Consider the following 25,276-nt stretch of genomic DNA (forward strand, 5'->3'; position numbering starts at 1 on the left):
CCTTTCAGGTTATGTCGATACAGGACTCGTTTTACTGTGGATATAGATACTTTTGTACCTGTTTCCTCCAGCATCTTCACAAGGTCCTTTGCTGTTGTTCTGGGATTGATTTGCACTTTTCGCACCAAAGTACGTTCATCTCTAGGAGACAGAATGCATCTCCTTCCTGACTGGTATGACGATGCGTGGTCCCATGGTGTTTATACTTGCGTACTATTGTTTGTACAGATGAATGTGGTACCTTCAGGCATTTGGAAATTGCTCCCAAAGATGAACCAGACTTGTGGAGGTCTACAATTCTTTTTCTGGGGTCTTGGCTGATTTCTTTTGATTTTCCCATGATGTCAAGCGAAGAGGCACTGAGTTTGAAGGTAGGCCTTGAAATACATCCGCAGGTACATCTCCAATTGACTCAAATTATGTCAATTAGCCTATCAGAAGCTTCTAAAGAGGTGACATAATTTTCTGGAATTTTCCAAGCTGTTTAAAGGCACAGTCAACTTAGTCTATGTAAACTTCTGACCCACTGGAATTGTGATACAGTGAGTGATACAAATAATCTGTCTGTAAACAATTGTTGGAAAAATGACTTGTGTCATGCACAAAGTAGATGTCCTAACTGACTTGCCAAAACTGTAGTTTGTTAACAAGAAATTTGTGGAGTGGTTGAAAAACGAGTTTTAATGACTCCAACCTAAGTGTATGTAGACTTGGGACTTCAACTGTATATAGTGCACTACTTTTCACCAGGGCCCATAGGCTTTACTACCAATAGTGCACTACTTTTGACCAGAGCCCTATGTAGGGAAAAGGGTGTCATTTGGGACAGACACACTGTGTAGGCCCATGACACTATCTACTGTCTGACCTCATTCTTGACCTCTCTGCATTCAGGCCCTTAGGCCTAGCCTCCAGGTCACCTTGGTACATTAGGTTAGCATCTGGACAGGCTGCGATTTTACAGATTAATTTGGAAGCAGTATGTCGAGTACAGTATGTCGAGTTACTCTTGTAGTTCCCTTTCCTTTGCATAAAAGGAAATGAATGCAGAAGTGCTGCATGTGTGAGAGAGTAAGAGAGGAGAGATACAGATGGACTGAAAGAAAGAGGAGCAGACTAGGGGCGTAGAAGTTGATCGATGCAGAAAATATATTTGTTTTGCTAAAGAACCCCAGCTATCTTAAGGACCCTGTTTTAACAAGATCAGTTACTGAGAAGTGAGTATGGTGAGACAATGGTGATCCAGTATCTGGATACAGCATCCTATTACACTGTAAGAACTACTGTATGTCAGGGTTTAGGTTGAATTGGTGGTATAAGCACTTTATATTTCAAAAATGTACTTTTGACTTTTTCTAAATGTTGTTGTGTTACAGCCTGCATTTAAAATGTATTAAATGTAGATTTTTTTTTTGTAGGCTGACCTACACACAATAGCCCATAATGTCAAAGTATAATTGTTTTTCGACATTTTTACAAATGTATTAAAAATGAAACGCTGAAATGTCTTAAGTCAATAGGCATTCAACCACTTTGTTATGGCAAGCCTAAATAAGTTCAGGAGTAAATATTTGCTTAACAAGCCACATAATAAGTTGCATGAACTCACTCTGTGTGCAATAATAGTGTTTAACATGATTTCTGAATGACTACCTCATCTCTGTACCACACATATACAATTATCTGTAAGATCCCTGAGTCGAGCAGTGAATTTCAAAAACAGAAGGTTTTCCAATGCCTCGTAAAGAAGGGCACCAATTGGTAGAAAAAAAATAGCAGACATTGAGCATGGTGAATTTATAAATTACACTTTGGGTGGTGTATCAATACACCTAGTCACTACAAAGATACAGGCATCCTTCCTAACTCAGTTGCCGAAGAGGAAGGAAACCGCTCAGGGATTTTACCATGAAGCCAATGATGACTTTAAAACAGTTTTATAGTTTAATGGCTGTGATAGAAGAAAACTGAGGATGGATCAACCACATTGCAGTTGCTCCACAATACTAACCTAATTGACAGAGTGTAAGGAAGCCTGAACAGAATAAGAATATTCCAAAACATGCATCCTGTTTGCAACAAGGCACTAAAATAATACTGCCAAATATGTGGCAAAGCAATTCACTTTGTCCTGGATACAAGGTGTTACAGTATGCTTTGGGAAAATCCAATACAACACATTACTGAGTAGCACTCTCCATATTTCCAAGCATAGTGATGGCTGCATCATGTTATGGGTATGCTTGTAGTCATTATGAACTGGGGAGGTTTTCAGGATAAAAAAAGAAACAGAATGGAGCTAACCACTGGCAAAATCCTATAGGAAAACCTGGTTCAGTCTGCTTTCCACCAGGCACTGGGAGATTAATTTACCTTTCAGCAGGACAATTGCCTAAAACACAAGGCCAAATCTACAGTGGAGTTGCTTACCAAAAAGACAGTAATTGTTCCTGAATGGTCGAGTTACAGTTTTGACTTAAGTCTACTTGAAAATCTATGGCAAGACCTGAAAGTGGTTGTCTAGCAATGATGAACAACCAATTTGACAAAGCTTGAACAATTTTGAAAAGAATAATGGGCAAATGTTGCACAATCCCAGTGTGGAAAGCTCTTAAGAGACTTACCCAGAAAGACTCACAGTTGTAATAGCTGCCAAAGGTGCTTTTACAAAGTATTGACTCAGGGGTATGAATACCAATATAAATTAGTTACTTCTATATTTAGTTTTCAGTAAAGTTGCAAAATATTTTTGGGACATTTTCACTTTGTCATTATGGGGTATTGTGTGTAGATGGGTGAAGGAAGAAAAACATGTAATCCATTTTGAATTCAGGCTGTAACACAACAAAATGTGGAATAAGTCAAGGGTATAAATACTTTCTGAAGGCACTGCAAATTATGAAGTGAACAAAGGGGAGTTAATTTCTCTTCCCCAAATTTAGTTGACGATATTTAGAGAACTTGATATTTAAAATAGCTTGCCTTACATCAAACTGCTGCTTCCTGTAGTTTGTTCTTGACACAAAGTGAACATATCAATGTGTCACTGACTATCACAGTCAGGCATCTGAACACAATGTTCATTAAACCCACTTCTGTAGCCCTATTGCGCGTTCACTTACAGTACCAGTCAAAAGTTTGGACACCTACTCATTCAAGTTTTATTTTTTATTTTTACTATTTTCTACATTGTAGAATAATAGTGAAGACATCAAAACTATTAAATAACACATATGGAATCATGTAGTAACCAAAAAGTGTTAAACAAATCAAAGTATATCTTATATTTGAGATTCTTCAAAGTAGCCACCCTTTGCCTTGATGACATCTTTGCACACTCTTGGCAGTCTCTCAACCAGCTTCACCTGGAATGTTTTTCCAAATGTCTTGAAGATGTTCCAACATATGCTGAGCATTTGTTGGCTGCTTTTCCTTCACTCTGCGATCCAACTCATTTAAAAAAATATATATTTCACCTTTATTTAACCAGGAAGGGAAGTGCGACCTGCGACCTGGCCAAGATAAAGCAAAGTAGTTCGGCACATATAACAACACAGAGTTACACATGGAGTAAAACAAACATACAGTCAATAATAGAGTAGAAAAATAAGTCTATATACAATGTGAGCAAATGAGGTGAGATGAGGGAGGTAAAGGCAATAAATAGGCCATGGTGGCGAAGTAAATACAATATAGCAATTAAAACACTGGAATGGTATATTTGACAGTAGATGAGTGTGCAAAGTAGAAATACTGGGGTGCAAAGGAACAAAATAAATAAATACAGTAGGGGAAGAGGTAGTTGTTTGGGCTAAATTATAGATGGGCTATGTACAGGTGCAGTGATCTGTGAGCTGCTCTGACAGCTGGTGCTTAAAGCTAGTGAGGGAGATAAGTGTTTCCAGTTTCAGAGATTTTTGTAGTTTGTTCCAGTCATTGGCAGCAGAGAACTGGAAGGAGAGGCTTCCAAAGGAGGAATTGGCTTTGGGGGTGACCAGAGAGATATACCTGCTGGAGCGCATGCTACGGGTGGGTGCTGCTATGGTGACCAGCGAGCAGAGATAAGGCGGGACTTTACTTAGCAGGGTCTTGTAGATGAACTGGAGCCAGTGGGTTTGGCGATGAGTATGAAGCGAGGGCCAGCCAACGAGAGCGTACAGGTCACAGTGGTGGGTAGTATATGGGGCTTTGGTGACAAAACGGATGGCACTGTGATAGACTGCATCCAATTTGTTGAGTAGGGTGTTGGAGGCTATTTTGTAAATGACATCGCCAAAGTCGAGGATCGGTAAGATGGTCAGTTTTACGAGGGTATGTTTGGCAGCATGAGTGAAGGATGCTTTGTTGCGAAATAGGAAGCCAATTCTAGATTTAACTTTGGATTGAGCTGTTTTATGTGAGTCTAGAAGGAGAGTTTACAGTCTAACCAGACACCTAGGTATTTGTAGTTGTCCACATATTCTAAGTCAGAACCGTCCAGAGTAGTGATGCTGGACGGGTGGGCAGGTGCAGGCAGCGATCAGTTGAAGAGCATGCATTTAGTTTTACTTGTGTTTAAGAGCAGTTGTAGGCTCATCCCAAGCCATCTCAATTGGTTTGAGGTTTGGTGATTGTTGAGACCATGTCATCTGATGCAGCACTCCATCACTCTCCTTCTTGGTCAAATAGCCCTTACACAGCTTGAAGGTATGTTTGGTCATTGTCCTGTTGAAAAACTGATAGTCCCACTAAGCGCAAACCAGATGGGATGGCGTATCGGCGCAGAATGCTGTGGTAGCCATGCTGGTTAAGTGTGCCTTGAATTCTAAATAAATCACAGACAGTGTCACCTGCAAAGCACACCCAAACTATCACACCTCCTCCTCCATGCTTCAAGGTGGAACCCACACATGCGAAAATCATCCGTTCACCTACTCTGCATCTCACAAAGACCCAGCGTTTGGAACCAAAATTCGCACATTTGGACTCATCAGACCTAAGGACAGATTTCCAGCGGTCTAATGACCATTGCTCGTGTTTCTTGGCCCAAGCAAGTCTCTTCTTATTATTGGTATCCTTTAGTAGGGGTTTCTTTGCAGTAATTCCACCATGAAGGGCTGATTCACGCAGTCTCCTCTGAACAGTTGGTGTTGAGATGTGTCTGTTACTTGAACTCTGAGTAACTCTGTGTCTTCCTTTCCTGTGGCAGCGCTTGATGGTTGATGGATGATGGATTGTCTTTGCTCTTTGCTTATTTGAGCTGTTCTTGCCATAATAAAGACTTGGTCTTTACCCTATCTTGTCACAACACAACTGATTGGCTTCAGAAGGAAAGACATTCCACAAATGAACTTTTAACAACGCACGCCTCTAAATTGAAATGCATTCCGCATGAAGCTGGTTGAGAGAATGGGTGGCTACTTTGAAGAATCTAAAATATTAAATATATTTTGATTTGTTTAACACTTTTTTGGTTACTACATGATTCCTTATGTGTTATTTCACTGTTATTCTACAATGTAGAATAAAAATAAAGAAAAACCCTTGAATGAGTAGGTGTGTCCAAACTTTTAACTGGTACTGTATTTCACTGTGAGTTTTGTGGTGATTATATGAATGTGTGTGTTATTTGTGCTTGCACATTCTCTGCCACTTAGTTAGCGTTGGTGTGAGGCTAGCCTGGCTTGCTCACTTCTGTAGGCCTTGAATGACTGGTCTACAGAACAATGAGTAAGTCCATCTTGTCCTTATCTGTGAAGCTGCTCTGCACAATTACTGTTTCCTAACGCCCAGACACAGTGTAATGAGGCTTCTCGTCACCTCTCTCTCTCTCCTTTCACAGAGCTTCCTGGTGTTGAGGGACTCCCAGCCCGTCCTGCTGTGTGTCCACTGGAGGAGAGAGTGGACATGTCAGAGACAACCCCATACAGGCAGGACACACACACACATGCATGTTTTACTGTCCAGAACCTCAACAGCCATACTTCATACTTCCCCGTTTTTTAAAATATTTTTTTAAATCAAATATTTTTTTAAATCAAATCAAGTTCTTAGTTTGTTGTACGTCTTATAATAACCTCTCTCTTCTTCTCTCTCAGCTTATCAGCCATCTGAGTCATATTTAGGCTTCTCTGATCTGGCTCAGTTAGTGGTCTTCTACTCGCTGAGCAGGTGAGTTACAACAACCTACGGTATATATACTGACTACGGTATTTATCAGTTATGCATCTGATATATCTCATTAACTTCTCTTTCTCTCTCTCTCTCTCTCTCTCTCTCTCGCTCAATTCAATTCAATTTAAGGGCTTTATTGGCATGGGAAACATATATTAACATTGCCAAAGCAAGTGAAGTAGATAATAGACAAAAGTGAAATAAACAATAAAAATGAATAGTGAAATTTACACTTACAAAAGTTCAAAAAAAATAAAGACATTTCAAATGTCATGTTATGTCTATATACTGTTGTAATGATGTGCAAATAGTTAAAGTACAAAAGGGAAAACATACATTTATTTTCTTGATAGCCAGGTCTGCTTTCGGCGGCCTCTCTCACAGAGTCGAAGAGTCTGTACATAGTGTCGTGACGTTGTATTAGTTAATGTGACGACTGTTGCTCATCGAATGATTAACGGTTTATAATTGCGTGATTAAATGAATTAAGCAATGAATCAAGCAATTATTAACTCATTAACCTGGGGCACCATGGGAACATTGTTTTGATTGAGTTTCTATTTCCCAAATTAACTCAAAGGATATCAGAATATCGATTTTACAACAGTCGCTAAATTAATCAATTTCCTCTACAGTCTCATTCTGAACGTCGCATAATCCGTGAATCTGCACGGACCCGGGCTTCACCGATGAATTTACCACACCAATCTTAGTTGATTATTTATTTACTAGCAAGCTAAAATGATGATAAAAATACACATACACAAAACACAGTCTAGCTATTGATTAGGACTTAGTATAACGGGCCAACACACTATGGCGCGTGTTACCCAAAATGGGGATTTAAAAGAGAGAGAAGCAAAGGAAGTACACGAGAGAAATATACATTTGGGTTCATTTGTCAGCTATGCTTATTTAAAACCTAGCCTTGCCCCGAACTGCCGCTCTTATGGGTCAGAATATAATGATGTAATTACGTGTTGAAGGTCTCAGGTGGGAAGCTCCGCGTGGGTCCTTTAGGCTTCTCAATGACGCACTTCTCCGGCGCAACTCTCTGGTTGTCCTCACGATGTCAGTGTCCTTCTTGGCTTAGTGGTCTGATCCCTCGCGGTCTTCTGAGGACAGACAGCTTTGTAGCTCAGAGCTCACAGCGTCGGACTCGAGCGGTGAAGATACCACGATTTGATGGAGAGTGGAGACTGGGTGGTTCGGCTTGAATTCACCCGCTTAGACACAGCTACTCGTCCGTAGCTCGTGTAGAAAAATATTTCTTTGTCTTCAACCTTGTGTTTCGTTTTGGGGTTCGTCGACTTTGTTAGACCTTCGCTGCAGCTTGGGGTCAATTAGTCTCATATGTTAATTCTTCACTCTCCTGTCTTATACCCTCGGGTCAGAAGTGGGTGTAACCGCCTTTAGGGCAATTCTCTGGGCGGACCAAGTAAAGGGGCAAGGCTTAGATTTGACTAAAAATCCAATTTTAGACACTAACTTCACATTTCATCTTTACCAAAACATTCTGTTTGATTTGGATATTTTCCACACAACGTACAATGTATAAACATCAGGCATATACTGGGAAAACTCTTAAAGGTACAATGTTTTCATAATAACGTCATCTCTTAACCTTTAAAAACAATACAAAAGTTACATACATTTTAATATTCCACCTCTCGTCATGACCACCATTGTGGCTGACGGAAACCATTGTTCCAAAGTCCCTTTATTGCATGTTTAATGTTCTGAGGCCAGTTCTCCATTGTTAGGACAAAGGAATTTCTCTGTGGCCTAAGGTTTATTATGGGCGTGAGGTGTCATAAAACCCCCACATCTTCAGACCCCTAGATCTCTCCTCCTCTGTTGGGGGTTTGGGAGATAATCTGTAGGGTGGTGGTCTCCTGTACCCTGACCTGATCAGGACAGTCATGACAATAGTCAAAGATTTCCTTAATTTTGGGTCTGTCACAGTGGCCAGATATTCTGCCGCTTTCTACTCTCTGTTTAGGGCCAAATAGAGTTCTAGTTTGCTTTGTTTGTTTTGTAAATTCTTTCCAATGTGTCATCTTTTTGTTTTCTCATGATTTGGTTGGGTCTAATTGTGTTGCTGTCCTTGGGCTCTGTGGGGTCTGTTTGTGTTTATGAACACAGCCCCAGGACCAGCTTGCTTAGGGAGGGGGCTCTTCTTCAGGTTTATTTCTCTGTAGGTGATGGCTTTGTAATGGAAGGTCTCACTCTCAAAATGTTTTCATTTTTTTTTTCAATTCACTCCGTCTCTGTCTCTCTCTTTTGCTTCTCTCACTCCATCTCTCTCTCTCTCTCTCTCTCTCTCTCTCTCTCTCTCGTGTTGCCAGTGTGTCTGTTCATCCCTCTTTGGCTCTACCATCTAACAGATCCGCTACAGTCCAGCAGTCTGTCCCAGCTGGGTTCAAGTCTGAATTCACCCTCGTCGTCTCTCCTCTTCCTCACCCACACTCTCTTCCACTTATCTTCCTTTCACTCCTCCTGCACAACTATATCCTTGTCATCCATCCTAGTCACTTCATGTCAAACGTTTCATCCTCTATCTGCTCCTCTTCTTACTCTCCCTCCCACTACCTGCTCCTACTCCTCTTGACGACTACCATCTCATCTTCTCTCATTCTAATGTTTGATCTCCTTTCCTCCCTTTCTTTTTGTGTATCTGTTTGTGTGTAGAGTCCTGGCTGTGTCCCACCTCTGACCTCCAGCCTGATCACATGACTCAGAGGGCTCCTGGTACTGCCATGTGCACCATACAGGTAATCAGCTGTATTCATAGCTTCATAACATGACTATAAAGGTTGGGACCTACACTATATGGTCAAAAGTATGTGGACACCTGCTCGTTGAACATCTCATTCCAAAATCATGGGCTTTAATATGGAGTTGGTCCCCCTTTGCTGCTATAACAGCTTCCATTCTTCTGGGAAGGCTTTCCACTAGATATTGGAACATTGCTGTGGGGACTTGCTTCCATTCAGCCACAAGAGCATTAGTGAGGTCGGCACTGATGTTGGGCGATTAGGCCTGGCTTGCAGTTGCCATTCCAATTAATCCTACAGGTGTTCAATGGGGTTGACGTCAGGGCTCTGTGCAGGCAAGTCAAGTTATTCCACACCGATCTTGACAAACCAGTTCTGTATGGACTTCGCTTTGTTCACAGGGTCATTGTCATGCTTCAACAGGAAAGGGCCTTCCCCGAACTGTTGCCTCAAAGTTGGAAGCACAGAATCGTCTAGAATGTCATTGTATGCTGTAGCGTTAAGATTTCCCTTCACTAGAACTAAGGGGCCTAGACCGAACCATGAAAAACAGCCCCAGACCATTATTCCTCCTACACCAAACTTTAAAGTTGGCACTATGCATTCGGGCAGGTAGCGTTCTCCTGGTATCCGCCAAACCCAGATTAGTCCGTCAGACTGACAGATGGTGAAGCGTGATTCATCACTCCAGAGAACGCGTTTCCAGTGCTCCAGAGTCCAACGGCAGCAAGCTTTACACCACTCCAGCCGACACTTGGCATTGCGCATGGGGATCTTAGCCTTGTGTGCGGCTGCTCGGCCATGGGAAACCATTTCATGAAGCTCCAGACGAACAGTTCTTGTGCTGAAGCTGCTCCCAGAGGCAGTTTAGAACTGAGTAGTAAGCTTGCAAACGAGGACAGACGATTTTTACGCGCTTCAGCACTCGGCGGTCTCGTTCTGTGAGCTTGTGTGGTCTACCACTTCACGGCTGAGCCGTTGTTGCTCCTAGACGTTTCCACTTCACAATAACAGCACTTACAGTTGACCGGGGCAATTCTAGCAGGTCAGAAGTTTTACGAACTGAATTGTTGGAAAGGTGGCATCCTAAGACGGTACCGCGTTTGTTTAAATGTATTTTATTTAACCTTTATTTAATTAGGCAAGTCAGTTAAGAACAAATTCTTATTTACAATGATGGCCTAGGAACAATGAATAACAGTGAATGAATAAAACAAAATAAAATCTGATAACTAAAAAGTTATTTTCAAAACATGAACAAACATTTAAAAAGTATTATTTCAAGCTGTGTGCTTTCTTGTTCAGGGGCAGAACAACAGATTTTTACCTTGTCAGCTCAGGGATTCAATCTAGCAACCTTTCGGTTACTGGCCCAATGCTCTAACCACTAGGCTACCTGCTGTTGAAAGTCACTGAGCTCTTCAGTAAGGCCATTCTACCGCCAATGTTTGTCTTTGGAGATTGCATGGCTTTGTGCTCGATTTTATAAACCTGTCAGCAACGTGTGTGGCTGAAATAGCCTAAACCACTAATTTGAAGGAGTGTCCACATACTTTTGTATATATAGTGTATTCACTGTGTTGCATTCTGCTTTAACATGACATGTCGTCAGAGACCCATTCCAGCGGCTGTGTTGCCATGGCATTCTGCTTTAACATGACATGTCGTCAGAGACCCATTCCAGCGGCTGTGTTGCCATGGCATTCTGCTTTAACATGACATGTCGTTAGAGACCCATTCCAGCGGCTGTGTTGCCATGGCATTCTGCTTTAACATGACATGTCGTTAGAGACCCATTCCAGCGGATGTGTTGCCATGGCATTCTGCTTTAACATGACATGTCGTTAGAGACCCATTCCAGCGGCTGTGTTGCCATGGCATTCTGCTTTAACATGACATGTTGTTAGAGACCCATTCCAGCGGCTGTGTTGCCATGGCATTCTGCTTTAACATGACATGTCGTTAGAGACCCATTCCAGCGGCTGTGTTGCCATGGCATTCTGCTTTAACATGACATGTCGTTAGAGACCCATTCCAGCGGCTGTGTTGCCATGGCATTCTGCTTTAACATGACATGTCGTTAGAGACCCATTCCAGCGGCTGTGTTGCCATGGCATTCTGCTTTAACATGACATGTCGTTAGAGACCCATTCCAGCGGATGTGTTGCCATGGTTTGACATGTGGTTCACATTGAGAAGCAGAAGTCTGCTCAGGGTGTTCCTGTTGCTTTGTAACAATATCCCAGTCAATTGTCCCTCAGCATTATAGATGAGTAGAGGTGTACCTCAGTTCAGACTGACTTCACAGCTCCTTTTTCTCTTCATTCGAAGAGTTGTATCTTACATTTGAATAGTGTATGTCCTTTTTCAAATCTTTATAGGTTTTTAAGGCCCAGTGCTGTCAAAAGTATGTTTTTCTTGTGTTTTGATATCATATTGTACAACAGGTGAAGAAGCTATCACTGTAAAAGTGAGAAGAAATTATATCGGTAGCTAGCTTTCCATCCAATTAGTAAATATTCTAGAATCAGCATTAAAGAAAATATGTGCATTTTCCCACCAGTGGTTTGTTTCCACTAAACTGACTTGTTGTGAATAGAAATCATGACGAGTTTTCATGTACAGAATAAGTTCAATGTGCTTCCATCTCATTTTCAACTCTACCTACAGTTTTGTCACAAAAACTGTTGTGTTAAATAGCCAATGTGCCTACTTTGGCCTTGGCCCGTGCGCAATATCCAACAGCTCACAGATACTGTGCAAGTCTACGTGATGAGATTACTTTGGATAAGAGCGAGGATATTTTTATTTGTCAAATGGCAGCCAAGCATCGATCATCATGTCACCAGAATAAGACCCTCAATATTTATTGGAAAGGAGCATCAAGTTCATCACCGTGCACTTTCACCACCCTGTGAAGTTCATCATAACTTATTTTATCTGTAGCCAGAGTCATAGTGGGAGGACTACATACCGTATCATCGCGTGTCTCCAAGTTCACTTCAATATGATGCTTATTATATCAATATTTGCGCATAAAGATGTTTTCACCGCCATATCTCGCATAAATAATTTTACAGACACAAAAAAATTGTGCGACGTCGAAAGAAGAAATGATCTCTGCATTTTAAAAGTTGTACCGAAACTTCCTGTCTCCATCACAGCTGTCGTGATTTTTTTTATACGGTATGACTTTACTCACATAAACACTGTGGAAGGAAACGTGCTTAGTGTTATTTCCTGATAGTTGCTGGCTCATGGGATGAAGGGGTTTTGGCTTGCCTGGTGACATCACCAGGTATAAGGTGTAATAGACCAATGACAAAGAGAGTTCTTAACCTCTCTGCCAATAACCTCTCTCCCGTTAGGCCCGTCCTCCACTTTGGTGCCCTTCCCCTCCCACTCAGACCTCTCCCAGACAGTCCTAGTAAAATTCTTGATTAAGAAAGACTATTTTTGTTTATTTTTGACCTACAGTAAGGTATTTATTTCTTACCCAGAAATGATTTGATATTGAGATAAAAACAACCTTTAATACTGAAACCATTATAATGTTTCAAGTTCAAATCATTCTCCAATGATAATTTAACATTTTCTGGAAGATCCTCATGTGCCTCATGCCTTTTAAATACACAGTCAAGCTCCCTCTCAAGTGTGTCTTCTGTTCAATAGCTGACAGCAGCCAATGGTGCTCTGTCCATCATCAACCCACTGTATCTCCATGAGCATGGCGATGACTGGCTGACGCATCAACCAACCAGCCCACAGCGAGTTAATCAGCCATCCAATTATAGGCGTGAGAGACGACAGCAGGAGCCCTGCAGCTCTAGTCCTGATAATCCAGGTAAAGTGATTTTGCTGTTAACATTTTACATTTTAGTCATTTAGCAGACGCTCTTATCCAGAGCGACTTACAGTAGTGAATGCATACATTTCATACCATTTCATACCTTTTTTTTTTTTGTACTGGCCCCCCATGGGAATCAAACCCACAACCCTGGCGTTGCACACGCCATGCTGGCATTGTAAACACCATACTCTACCAACTGAGCCACAGGTTAAAGGCCCAGTGTGGTCAAAAACATGATTTCTTTAGTTTTATCATTATTTCCTCACTATGAGGTTGGAATAATATTGTGAAAATGATGATAATGCCCTTTTAGTGTAAAAGCTGAAATTATGTGATATAAAAAATATATATATTTTAAACGACTGCATTGGACCTTAAAGGTGTTTTATTATCCATGTCCATCCTGTCTGTGGGAAAATGTCATCGCATTAATCACGCTTCTCTCTGTAGCTAATGAGACATCCTAGAGCTCACTAGCCATTATGCCAAAACCAAAATCAACCAACGACTAACTGATACAGTGCATTCGGAAAGCATTCAGACCCCTTGACTTTTTCCACATTTTGTTACGTTACGGCCTTGTTCTAAAATGTATTAAATTGTTTTTATTCCCTCATCAATCTACACACAAAACCCCATAATGACAAAGCAAAAACATTATTATTCAATAAAAAATAAATTTAAAAAATGACATCACATTTACATAATTATTCAGACCCTTTACTCAGTACTTTGTTGAAGCCCCTTTGGCAGCAATTACAGCCTCCAGTCTTCTTGGGTATGACACTACAAGCTTGACACACCTGTATTTGGGGAGTTTCACCCATTCTTCTCAGCAGATCCTCTCAAGCTCTGTCAGGTTGGATGGGGAGTGTCACTGAACAGCAATTTTCCCGTCTCTCCAGAGATGTTCGATCGCGTTTAAGTCAGGCTCTGGCTGGGCCACTCAAGGACATTCAGAGACTTGTCCCAAAGCCACTCCTGCGTTGTCTTGGCTGTGTGCTTAGGGTCGTTGTCCTGTTGGAAAGTGAACCTTCACCCCAGTCTGAGGTCCTGAGTGCTCTGGAGTAGGTTTTCATCAAGGATCTCTCTGTACTTTGCTCTGTTCATCTTTGCCTCAATCCTGACTGGTCTCCCAGTCTCTACCGCTGACAAATATCCCCACAGCATGATGCTGCCACCACCATGCTTCACTGAAGGGATGGTGCCCTACAGTGACGGTTGGCATTCAGGCCAAAGAGTTCAATCTTGGTTTCATCAGACCAGAGAATCTTGTTTCTCATGGTCTTGCCTTTTAGCAAACTCCAAGCGGCTGTCATAGGCCTTTTACTGAGGAATGGCTTCTGTCTGGCCACTCCACCATAAAGGCCTAATTGGTGGAGTGCTGCAGAGATGGTTGTCTTTCTGGAAGGTCCTCCTATCTCCACAGAGGAACTCAGGAGCTCTGTCAGAGTGACTATCGGGTTCTTGGTCACCTCCCTGACCAAGGTCCTTCTCCCCCAATTGCTCAGTTTGGCTGGGCGGCCAGCTCTAGGAAGAGTCTTGGTGGTTCCAAATTTATTCCATTTAAGTATGATGGAGGCCACTGCATTCTTGGGGACCTTCAATGCTGCAGAATGTTTTTGGGTACCCTTCCCCAGATCTGTGCCTTGACACAATCCTGTCTCGGAGCTCTACGAACAAGTCCTTTGCTCTAACATGCACTGTCAACTGTGGGACCTTATATAGACGGGTGTGTGCCTTTCCAAATCATGTCCAATCAATAGAATTTACCACAGGTGGACTCCAATCAAGTTGTAGAAACATCTCAAGGATGAACAATGGAAACAGGATGCACTAGAGCTCAATTTCATATATCATAGCAAAGGGTGTGAATACTTATGTAAATATATATATTTTTGTATGTATACATTAGCAAAAATGTCTAAAACCCTGTTTTCGCTTTGTCATTATGGGGTATTGTGTGTAGATTGAGGAAAACAAATATTTGATCCATTTTAGAATAAGGCTGTAACTTAACAAAATGTGGAAAAAGGAAGGGGTCTGAATACTTTCCGAATGCAGTGTATGTTTAGTCTTGTCTACAGGGTCTCCTGTAGTCCAGGCTGCTCCGTCTCCCCCCACCCCTACAGGGGGGGTGTTTCTGAGGAGGCCCAGTAGGGATGCTTCCATTGAGTCACTCCACAGAACAGGGAGCCAGGACCACACTAACACCCTCAGGCCCCCCTCAGACCCCAAGCCCCTGTTCAGCCCTGCCCCTCAGTCGCCTCAGAGGGTGTCCTGGTTTGAAGACAATGTATGGCTCTCCCAACCACCACCCCCCTCCCTCCTCCGCCCCCCCTCCCTGGAGCTAGACTCGCTGTCAATCAACAGCGTCGAGCAGGAGCCGGAGTCGGTCACCAGTCCTTCCCACTCCCCCCACCCCTCGCATTGGTTGGCCGACAAGGTGATGCACCGCCTCTCGGCTGTGGGCATGGCCATTGGTGGGCTGGGGCGTTCACAGAAGAGGCTGACCAAGCGGGTGCAGGAGCTCAGCAAGCGGAGGGACGGGGTGTTTGCTGAGGCAGTGCTGGGATTCGTTGAGATGACCCTAGGGGCTGGGTTTATCCCTGACATGACAGGTGCAGACCTGCTTCAGGAGGTGCGTACGGCTCTCACTGCTCTGAGAGAGACACTGCTGGACTGTCCTGAGATACACATCCTCATAGACAGTATGGCCGACACACCCGACGGGGAGCTGGGTGAGTCCATGCATTAACAAATGAGTGTTAGAAAACAGAATATCACTACTATTATACAAAAAACTGCTTTAGTTCACTATCCACCACAAAGCCAAGACGGATGAATACTCAACTACATAATATTCCAGAATTGGTTTCTAACACCTCAGTCTCTCCTTCTCTCTGTCCTCTATCTACATTAGATGCCATACTGGAGCTCTCCCTACACAAAGTGGCCCTAAAGCCTGTGAACGCCCACCTGTACAGCTGCCTCCAGAGCTGTCGGGACCACGACGGTAGCCTGCAGAAGCTGAGGGAGAACCAGCGGCTCCTGGAGGGGTGGGGGGTGGAGGAGCTGGAAGGGACGCCTGGGGTGGGGGTCCCTGACCCTGTCACCCTGGAGAAGATCCAGCAGAGGTGGTCAGCCATGCACCAGTCCTACTCCCCCAGCAGGAAGGTCCATATCCTGCTCAAGGTCTGCAAGACCATCTACCACAGCATGACGGCCAATGCCAACCCAGGTGGGTGGTGCAGGGTAGACCTCCTCAGCTTCGGTATGTGGAGTAATGGGGTTGGTGTATTTCTCTCTCTTTCTTTAGGTATGGTGAAATTCACCGTACACTCTATTAAAGATGATGTTTGGAGTTCTTTGACCTTCGACTCCCTCCTCCCCTCTGTCTCAGGTGTGGTGTATGGGGCTGATGACTTCCTGCCCTGTCTGACCTGGGTGCTTCTGCGTGGTGATGTGGTCGCTCTGCAGCTGGACACTGACTACATTATGGAGCTACTGGACCCCACACAGCTGCAGGGAGAGGGTACGAATTATACAAACGTATCACGCAGACCCACAAAAACATGTACAGCACCTGTGAAAAGTTTGGACACACCTACTCATTCAAGGGTTTTTCTTTATTTTAACTTTTTTCTACATTGCAAAATAATAATGAAGTCATCAAAACTATGGAATAAATCACACATATGGAATCATGTAGTAACCAAAAAAGTGTTAAACAAATCAAAATATATTTTATATTCTTCGGTGTAGCTACCCTTTGCCTTGATGACAGCTTTGCACACTCTTGGCATTCTCTCAACCAGCTTCACCTGGAATGCTTTTCCAATTGTCTTGAAGGAGTTCCCACATATGCTGAGCACTTGTTGGCTGCTTTTCCTTCCGTCTGAGGTCCAACTCATCCAAATCTCAATTGGGTTGAGGTCGGGTGACTGTGGAGGCCAGGTCATCTGATGCAGCACTCCATCACTCTCCTTCTTGGTCAAATAGCCCTTACACAGCCTGGAGGTGTGTTGGACCATTGTCTTGTTGAAAAACAAATGATAGTCCCACTGAGCGCAAACCATATGGGATGGCGTAACGCTGCAGAATGCCGTGGTAGCCATGCTGGTTAAGTGTGCCTTGAATTCTAAATAAATCACAGACAGTGTCACCAGCAAAGCACCCCCACACCATCACACCTCCACCTTGACGCTTCACGTTGGGAACCACGCATGTGGAGATCATCCATTCACCTACTCTGCATCTCACAAAGACATATCGTTTAGAACCAAAATTCTCACATTTGGACTCATCAGACCTAAGGACAGATTTCCACCGGTCTAATGTCCATTGCTCGTGTTTCTTGGCCCAAGCCAGTCTCTTCTTCTTATTGGTGTCCTTTAGTAAATCAAATCAAATCAAATCAAATCAAATTTATTTATATAGCCCTTCGTACATCAGCTGAAATCTCAAAGTGCTGTACAGAAACCCAGCCTAAAACCCCAAACAGCAAGCAATGCATGTGAAAGAAGCACGGTGGCTGGGAAAAACTCCCTAGGAAAAACTCCTGAGAAAGGCCAAAAACCTAGGAAGAAACCTAGAGAGGAACCAGGCTATGAGGGGTGGCCAGTCCTCTTCTGGCTGTGCCGGGTGGATATTATAACAGAACATGGTCAAGATGTTAAAATGTTCGTAAATGACCAGCATGGTCAAATAATAATAATCATAGTAATTGTCGAGGGTGCAACAAGCACGTCCGGTGAACAGGTCAGGGTTCCGTAGCCGCAGGCAGAACAGTTGAAACTGGAGCAGCAGCATGGCCAGGTGGACTGGGGACAGCAAGGAGTCATCATGCCAGGTAGTCCTAGGGCTCAGGTCCTCCGAGAGAAAGAGAGAAAGAAAGAGAGAATTAGAGAGAGCATATTTACATTCACACAGGACACTGGATAAGACAAGAGAATACTCCAGATGTAACAGACTGACCCTAGCCCCCCGACACATAAACTACTGCAGCATAAATACTGGAGGCTGAGACAGGAGGGATCAGAAGACACTGTGGCCCCATCCGATGATACCCCCGGACAGGGCCAAACAGGCAGGATATAACCCCACCCACTTTGCCAAAGCACAGCCCCCACACCACTAGAGGGATATCTACAACCACCAACTTACCGTCCGAAGACAAGGCCGAGTATAGCCCACAAAGATGTCTGCCACGGCACAACCCAAGGGGGGGGCGCCAACCCAGACAGGAAGACCACGTCAGTGGCTCAACCTACTCAAGTGACGCACCCCTCCCATGGACGGCATGGAAGAACACCAGTAAGTCAGTGACTCAGCCCCTGTAAAAGGGTTAGAGGCAGAGAATCCCAGTGGGAAGAGGGGAACCGACAAGGCAGAGACAGCAAGGGCGGTTCGTTGCTCCAGCCTTTCCGTTCACCTTCACACTCCTGGGCCAGACTATACTTAATCATAGGACCTACTGAAGAGATAAGTCTTCAGTAAAGACTTAAAGGTTGAGACTGAGTCTGCGTCTCTCACATGGGTAGGCAGACCATTCCATAAAAATGGAGCTCTATAGGAGAAAGCCCTACCTCCAGCCGTTTGCTTAGAAATTCTAGGGACAATTAGGAGGCCTGCGTCTTGTGACCGTAGCGTACGTGTAGGTATGTACGGCAGGACCAAATCGGAAAGATAGGAAGGAGCAAGCCCATGTAATGCTTTGTAGGTTAGCAGTAAAACCTTGAAATCAGCCCTTGCCTTAACAGGAAGCCAGTGTAGGGAAGCTAGCACTGGAGTAATATGATCAAATTTTTTGGTTCTAGTCAGGATTCTAGCAGCCGTATTTAGCACTAACTGAAGTTTGTTTAGTGCTTTATCCGGGTAGCCGGAAAGTAGAGCATTGCAGTAGTCGAGCCTAGAAGTAACAAAAGCATGGATTAATTTTTCTGCGTCATTTTTGGACAGAAAGTTTCTGATTTTTGCAATGTTACGTAGATGGAAAAAAGCTGTCCTTGAAGCAGTCTTGATATGTTCTTCAAAAGAGAGATCAGGGTCCAGAGTAACGCCGAGGTCCTTCACAGTTTTATTTGAGACGACTGTACAACCATCCAGATTAATTGTCAGATTCAACAGAAGATCTCTTTGTTTCTTGGGACCTAGGACAAGCATCTCTGTTTTGTCCGAGTTTAAAAGTAGAAAATTTGCAGCCATCCACTTCCTTATGTCTGAAACACAGGCTTCTAGCGAGGGCAATTTTGGGGCTTCACCATGTTTCATTGAAATGTACAGCTGTGTGTCGTCCGCATAGCAGTGAAATTTAACATTATGTTTTCGAATGACATCCCCAAGAGGTAAAATATATAGCGAAAACAATAGTGGTCCTAGAACGGAACCTTGAGGAACACCGAAATTTACAATTGATTTGTCAGAGGACGAACCATTCACAGAGACAAACTGATATCTTTCCGACAGATAAGATCTAAACCAGGCCAGAACTTGTCCATGTAGACCAATTTGGGTTTCCAATCTCTCCAAAAGAATGTGGTGATCGATGGTATCAAAAGCGGCACTAAGATCTAGGAGCACGAGGACAGATGCAGAGCCTCGGTCTGACGTCATTAAAAGGTCATTTACCACCTTCACAAGTGCAGTCTCAGTGCTATGATGGGGTCTAAAACCAGACTGAAGCGTTTCGTATACATTGTTTGTCTTCAGGAAGGCAGTGAGTTGCTGCGCAACAACTTTTTCTAAAATTTTTGAGAGGAATGGAAGATTCGATATAGGCCGATAGTTTTTTATAATTTCTGGGTCAAGATTCGGCTTTTTCAAGAGAGGCTTTATTACTGCCATTTTTAGTGAGCTTGGTACACATCCGGTGGATAGAGAGCCGTTTATTATGTTCAACATAGGAGGGCCAAGCACAGGAAGCAGCTCTTTCAGTAGTTTAGTTGGAATAGGGTCCAGTATGCAGCTTGAGGGTTTGGAGGCCATGATTATTTTCATCATTGTGTCAAGAGATATAGTACTAAAACACTTTAGTATCTCCCTTGAGCCAGGGTCCTGGCAGAGTTGTGCAGACTCTGGACAATGAAGCCCTGGAGGAATACCCAGATTTAAAGATGAGTCCGTAATTTGCTTTCTAATGATCATGATCTTTTCCTCAAAAAAGTTCATAAATTTATTACTGCTGAAGTGAAAGCCATCCTCCATTTGCGAATGCTGCTTTTTAGTTAGCTTTGCGACAGTGTCAAAAAGAAATTTCGGATTGTTCTTATTTTCCTCAATTAAGTTGGAAAAATAGGATGATCGTGCAGCAGTGAGGGCTCTTCGATACTGCACGGTACTGTCTTTCCAAGCTAGTCGGAAGACTTCCAGTTTAGTGTGGCGCCATTTCCGTTCCAATTTTCTGGAAGCTTGCTTCAGAGCTCGTGTATTTTCTGTATACCAGGGAGCTAGTTTCTTATGACAGATGTTTTTAATTTTTAGGGGTGCAACTGCATCTAGGGTATTGCGCAAGGTTGAATTGAGTTCCTCGGTTAGGTGGTTAACTGATTCTTGTCCTCTGACGTCCTTGGGTAGGCAGAGGGAGTCTGGAAGGGCATCAAGGAATCTTTGGGTTGTCTGAGAATTTATAGCACGACTTTTAATCTTCCTTGGTTGGGGTCTGAGCAGATTATTTGTTGCAATTGTAAACGCAATAAAATGGTGGTCCGATAATCCAGGATTATGAGGAAAAACATTAAGATCCACAACATTTATTCCATGGGACAAAACTAGGTCCAGAGTATGACTGTGGCAGTGAGTAGGTCCAGAGACATGTTGGACAAAACCCACTGAGTCGATGATGGCTCCGAAAGCCTTTTGGAGTGGGTCTGTGGACTTTTCCATGTGAATGTTAAAGTCACCAAAAATTAGAATATTATCTGCTATGACTACAAGATCCGATAGGAATTCAGGGAACTCAGTAAGGAACACTGCATATGGCCCAGGAGGCCTGTAAACAGTAGCTATAAAAAGTGATTGAGTAGGCTGCATAGATTTCATGACTAGAAGCTCAAAAGACGAAAACGTCATTGTTTTTTTTTTTGTAAATTGAAATTTGCTATCGTAAATGTTAGCAACACCTCCGCCTTTGCCGGATGCACGGGGGGTTTGGTCACTAGTGTAACCAGGGGGTGAGGCCTCATTTAACACAGTAAATTCATCAGGCTTAAGCCATGTTTCAGTCAGGCCAATCACATCAAGATTATGATCAGTGATTAGTTCATTGACTATAACTGCCTTGGAAGTGAGGGATCTAACATTAAGTAACCCAATTTTGAGATGTGAAGTATCACAATCTCTTTCAATAATGGCAGGAATGGAGGAGGTCTTTATACTAGTAAGATTACTGAAGCTAACACCGCCATTTTTAATTTTGCCCAACCAAGATCGAGGCACAGACACGGTCTCAATGGGGAAAGCTGAGCTGACTACGCTAACTGTGCTAGTGGCAGACTCCACTAAGCTGGCAGGCTGGCTAACAGCCTGTTGCCTGGCCTGCACCCTATTTCATTGTGGAGCTAGAGGAGTTAGAGCCCTGTCTATGTTCGTAGATAAGATGAGAGCACCCCTCCAGCTAGGATGGAGTCCGTCACTCCTCAGCAGGCCAGGCTTGGTCCTGTTTGTGGGTGAATCCCAGAAAGAGGGCCAGTTATCTACAAATTCTATCTTTTGGGAGGGGCAGAAAACAGTTTTCATCCAGCGATTGAGTTGTGAGACTCTGCTGTAGAGCTCATCACTCCCCCTAACTGGGAGGGGGCCAGAGACAATTACTCGATGCCGACACATCTTTCTAGCTGATTTACACGCTGAAGCTATATTGCGCTTGGTGACCTCTGACTGTTTCATCCTAACATCGTTGGTGCCGACGTGGATAACAATATCTCTATACTCTCTACACTCGCCAGTTTTAGCTTTAGCCAGCACCGTCTTTAGATTAGCCTTAACGTCGGTAGCCCTGCCCCCTGGTAAACAGTGTATGATCGCTGGATGATTAGTTTTAAGTCTAATACTGCGGGTAATGGAGTCGCCAATGACTAGGGTTTTCAATTTGTCAGAGCTAATGGTGGGAGCCGTCGGCGTCTCAGACCCCACAACGGGAGGAGCAGAGACCAGAGAAGTCTCGGCCTCCGACTCCGACTCGCTTAACGGGGAGAACCGGTTGAAAGTTTCTGTCGGCTGAATAAGCGACACCGGTTGAGCATTCCTACAGCGTTTCCCTCCAGAAGCCATGAGAAAGATGTCCGGCTGCGGGGACCGTGCGAGGGGGTTTATACTAACGTTACTATCTGTACTTACTGGTGGCACAGACGCTGTTTCATCCTTTCCTACACTGAAATGACCCTTGCCTAACGATTGCGTCTGAAGCTGGGCTTGCAGCACAGCTATCCTCGCCGTAAGGCGATCGTTCTCCTGTATATTATGAGTACAACGACTGCAATTAGAAGGCATCATGTTAATGTTACTTAGCTTCGGCTGTTTGAAGTCCTGACGAACCATGTCCAGATAAAACCTCCGGGGTAGGAGAGTTGAATGAGAAAAAAGTTGAGTGAGGGAAAAAGTAAAAATATACGGTAATGAAAAAGTAAAGACCGTCAGGTAGCAAAGTAAAAACGGCAACAAAAACGCACAACAGCGTAAACAAGTCTGCAAGTTGTGACCGGAAACAGGAAACAGGAAACATAGTAGTGGTTTCTTTGCAGCAATTTGACCATGACGGCCTGTTTCATGCAGTCTCCTCTGAACAGTTGATGTTGAGATGTGTCTGTTACTTGAACTCCGTGAAGCATGTAATTGGGCTGCAATTTCTGAGGCTGGTAACTCTAATGAACTTGTCCTCTGCAGCAGAGGTAACTCTGGGTCTTCCTTTCCTGTGGCTGTCCTCATGAGAGGCAGTTTCATCATAGCACTTGATGGCTTTTGTGACTGCACTTGAAGAAACTTTGAAACTTCTTGACATTTTCCGGATTGACTGACCTTCATGTCTTAAAGTAATGATGGACTGTCGTTTCTCTTAGCTTACTTGAGCTGTTATGCCATAATATGTTCATGGTCTTTTACCAAATAGGGCTGTCTTCTGTATAGCACCCCTACCTTGTCACAACACAACTGATTGGCTCAAGGGCATTAAGGTAATAAATTCCACAAATTAACTTTTAACAATGCACACCTGTTAATTGAAATGCATTCCAGGTGACTACCTCATGAAGCTGGTTGAGAGAATGCCAAGAGTATGCAAAGCTGTCATCAAAGCAAAGGGTGTCTACTGTGAAGAATTTCAATTATGAGATTTTATCACTTTTTTGGTTACTACATGATTCCATACGTGTTATTTCATAGTTTTGATGTCTCCACTATTATTCTACAATGTAGAAAATAGTAAAAAATAAAGAAAAACCCTTGAATGACTAGGTGTGTCCAAACTTTTGACTGACACTGTATGTGTACAAGGACACTCACTGGAAATGAGCCCAACTTATACAGTAGTAACCCTCTTTCGATCTCTGTTTCTCTCTATCTCTCTCTACCTCTGTGTCTGTCTCTTTATTTTGCAGGAGGTTACTACTTGACGTCCCTGTACGCCTCTCTCTTCTACATCAGCAGCTTTCGTCCTCGTCTCGCCACGCGCCAGCTTACCACCGAGGCCCAGCAATCCCTGAGCCAATGGCATCGCAGGCGCACCCTGCACTGCAGCCAATCACGACGCAGCACGATTCGGAGGACCCTCCAGAGACCTGGGCACGGTGAGAAGGGCAATGAAAACTCCAGTGATGCAGAGCCGGAAACTGGCACAAGAAGTGTAACTGACGCCCCACTGCCGCCCTCTAGTGTTGTGGCAAAGGCACTGCACATAATCTCAGAGGTTGTGGTAGCGGTGAGGGAGGAGGAGGGCAGCAGAGCGGAGGGCCAAGGATCCCCAGCTGCACAACTCCAGGCCTCACCTCGGAAGGAGAGACAGGACTCAGGTTAGTCTCCGCAGCGTCCATGAGGCACTCCACAGATGCTACCCTCCACAGCATGGCCTTCGCTCCAGATCAAAACTCCAAACCTACAACCTAATTTTGGCCAAAATTAACCGGATAGGTTACTGCTACCAAGGTTTCCTGTTTCCAAGCTATACGGAGGGTGCTCTAGCAGGGTGCTCTAGCAAACAAACAGCATCCAACCTGGAACTGAGTGCGTAGTGTTTGGTCTGATGCTATTTTGAAAGCCAAGAATAAAAATAAAGTACATTACAATGATATATTTTAATTTATGGAGACTGAATGCTGAGTTAAGGCTCCCAGGCTTGCTAGACAGACCAGATATAACTTCAATTAGCCCTGTGGTGTGAAGTGAAAAGTGTTGAGGCCTTTGGGCCCAACAAGTGGCAGGAGTATTTGAAGCGTTTTCTGATTTCTGCTCTCGTAAAAGCCTGGGTTTTCTGCACGTTAACACTAGAAGCTTATTACCTAAAATGGATCAATTGAAAGTGTGGGTTCACAGCTCCAATCCAGATGTTGGTCATTACTGAGACGTGGTTAAGGAAGAGTGTTTTGAATACTGATGTTAACCTTTCTGGTTATAGCCTTTTCGGCAAGACAGATCTTCCAAAGGCTGGGGAGTGGCAATCTTTACCGAGAATCACCTTCACTGCTTGGTGGTCTCCACCAAGGCTGTCCCCATACAATTTGATTTGCTGGTTTTAAGCATTAAACTTTCAAACAGCTCTTTGTTGACTGTTGCTGGGTGCTATCGTCCTCCATCATCACCGGCCTGTACCCTACCTGCACTATGCTCTCTCCTGGCCCCTTACACTAAGTCTGAATTTGTCCTGCTAGGTGACCTAAACTGGGACATGCTTAAACCACCTGACCAAGGACTCTCTAAATCCTTCTCAGATTATTACCAATCCCACAAGGTATGATTCCAAACACCCAGAAAAGGCTACTCTCCTCGATGCTAAACTCACAAATAGTCCTGATGGGTATCAGTCTGGTGTTTTCTGTAATGACCTTAGTGATCACTGTTTTACAGCCTGTGTTCGTAATGGCTGCTCTGTGAAACGACCTGTCCTGATTTGTCATAGATGCTTGCTAAAAAACTTTAATGAGCAAGCCTATCTTCATGAACTGGCCTCTGTAAAAGGGTATAGAATCAGCTCTGTCGAAGATGCTTGGACCTTCTTTTTTTATATTTTTAGTGGTATTGTAAACAAACACACCCCCGTAAAGAAAATGAGAATTAAAAACAGGTTCAGCCCCTGGTTCGACCGTGATCTGGCAGAGTTACTCCACCTCAAGAATTGTCATTTGGCACACGCATACTCAGGCTGACTGGCTATTGTTCAGGCAAATGACAAATAAGTGCACTCGGGCTATCTGGAAGGCCAAAGTTAGTTATTTTAAGGAGCAGTTCTCTCTCTGTGGGTCTAACCCCAAGAAGTTCTGGAAAACAGTTAAAGACCTGTAGAATAAAG

At 43.6% G+C, this 25,276-nt stretch overlaps 1 protein-coding gene across 2 annotated transcripts; it reads left to right on the top strand.

Moving 5' to 3' along the window:
- The first annotated feature begins 808 nt into the window (after positions 1 to 808).
- LOC115206116 (ras and Rab interactor 3) lies at positions 809 to 24,059 on the top strand. 2 transcript variants are annotated; one of them, XM_029772713.1, is made up of 9 exons: positions 809 to 1,217; positions 5,822 to 5,909; positions 6,078 to 6,150; positions 8,845 to 8,927; positions 12,603 to 12,774; positions 14,856 to 15,521; positions 15,704 to 16,021; positions 16,184 to 16,315; positions 23,373 to 24,059. In XM_029772713.1, exons 4-9 carry the CDS (start codon positions 8,886 to 8,888, stop codon positions 23,786 to 23,788), a joined length of 1,746 nt encoding a protein of 581 aa, XP_029628573.1. In that variant the 5' UTR covers positions 809 to 1,217; positions 5,822 to 5,909; positions 6,078 to 6,150; positions 8,845 to 8,885; the 3' UTR covers positions 23,789 to 24,059. The 2 variants fall into 2 exon arrangements, with proteins under 2 accessions (XP_029628573.1, XP_029628574.1); XM_029772714.1 differs by having other exon boundaries at positions 14,868 to 15,521.
- Positions 24,060 to 25,276: the final 1,217 nt, after the last annotated feature.

This window comes from Salmo trutta, chromosome 13, assembly GCF_901001165.1.
Source record: "Salmo trutta chromosome 13, fSalTru1.1, whole genome shotgun sequence".
NCBI classification, from domain to species: domain Eukaryota; kingdom Metazoa; phylum Chordata; class Actinopteri; order Salmoniformes; family Salmonidae; genus Salmo; species Salmo trutta.

What these genes read in the sequence shown, in the direction of transcription:
- LOC115206116 (XM_029772713.1), top strand. Translation starts at nt 8,886, where the DNA reads ATGACTCAGAGGGCTCCTGGTACTGCCATGTGCACCATACAG. An exon ending in CTGCCATGTGCACCATACAG is followed by an intron (nt 8,928 to 12,602) that starts GTAATCAGCTGT and finishes TCTGTTCAATAG; the next exon opens with CTGACAGCAGCCAATGGTGC. An exon ending in CACACAGCTGCAGGGAGAGG is followed by an intron (nt 16,316 to 23,372) that starts GTACGAATTATA and finishes TTTATTTTGCAG; the next exon opens with GAGGTTACTACTTGACGTCC.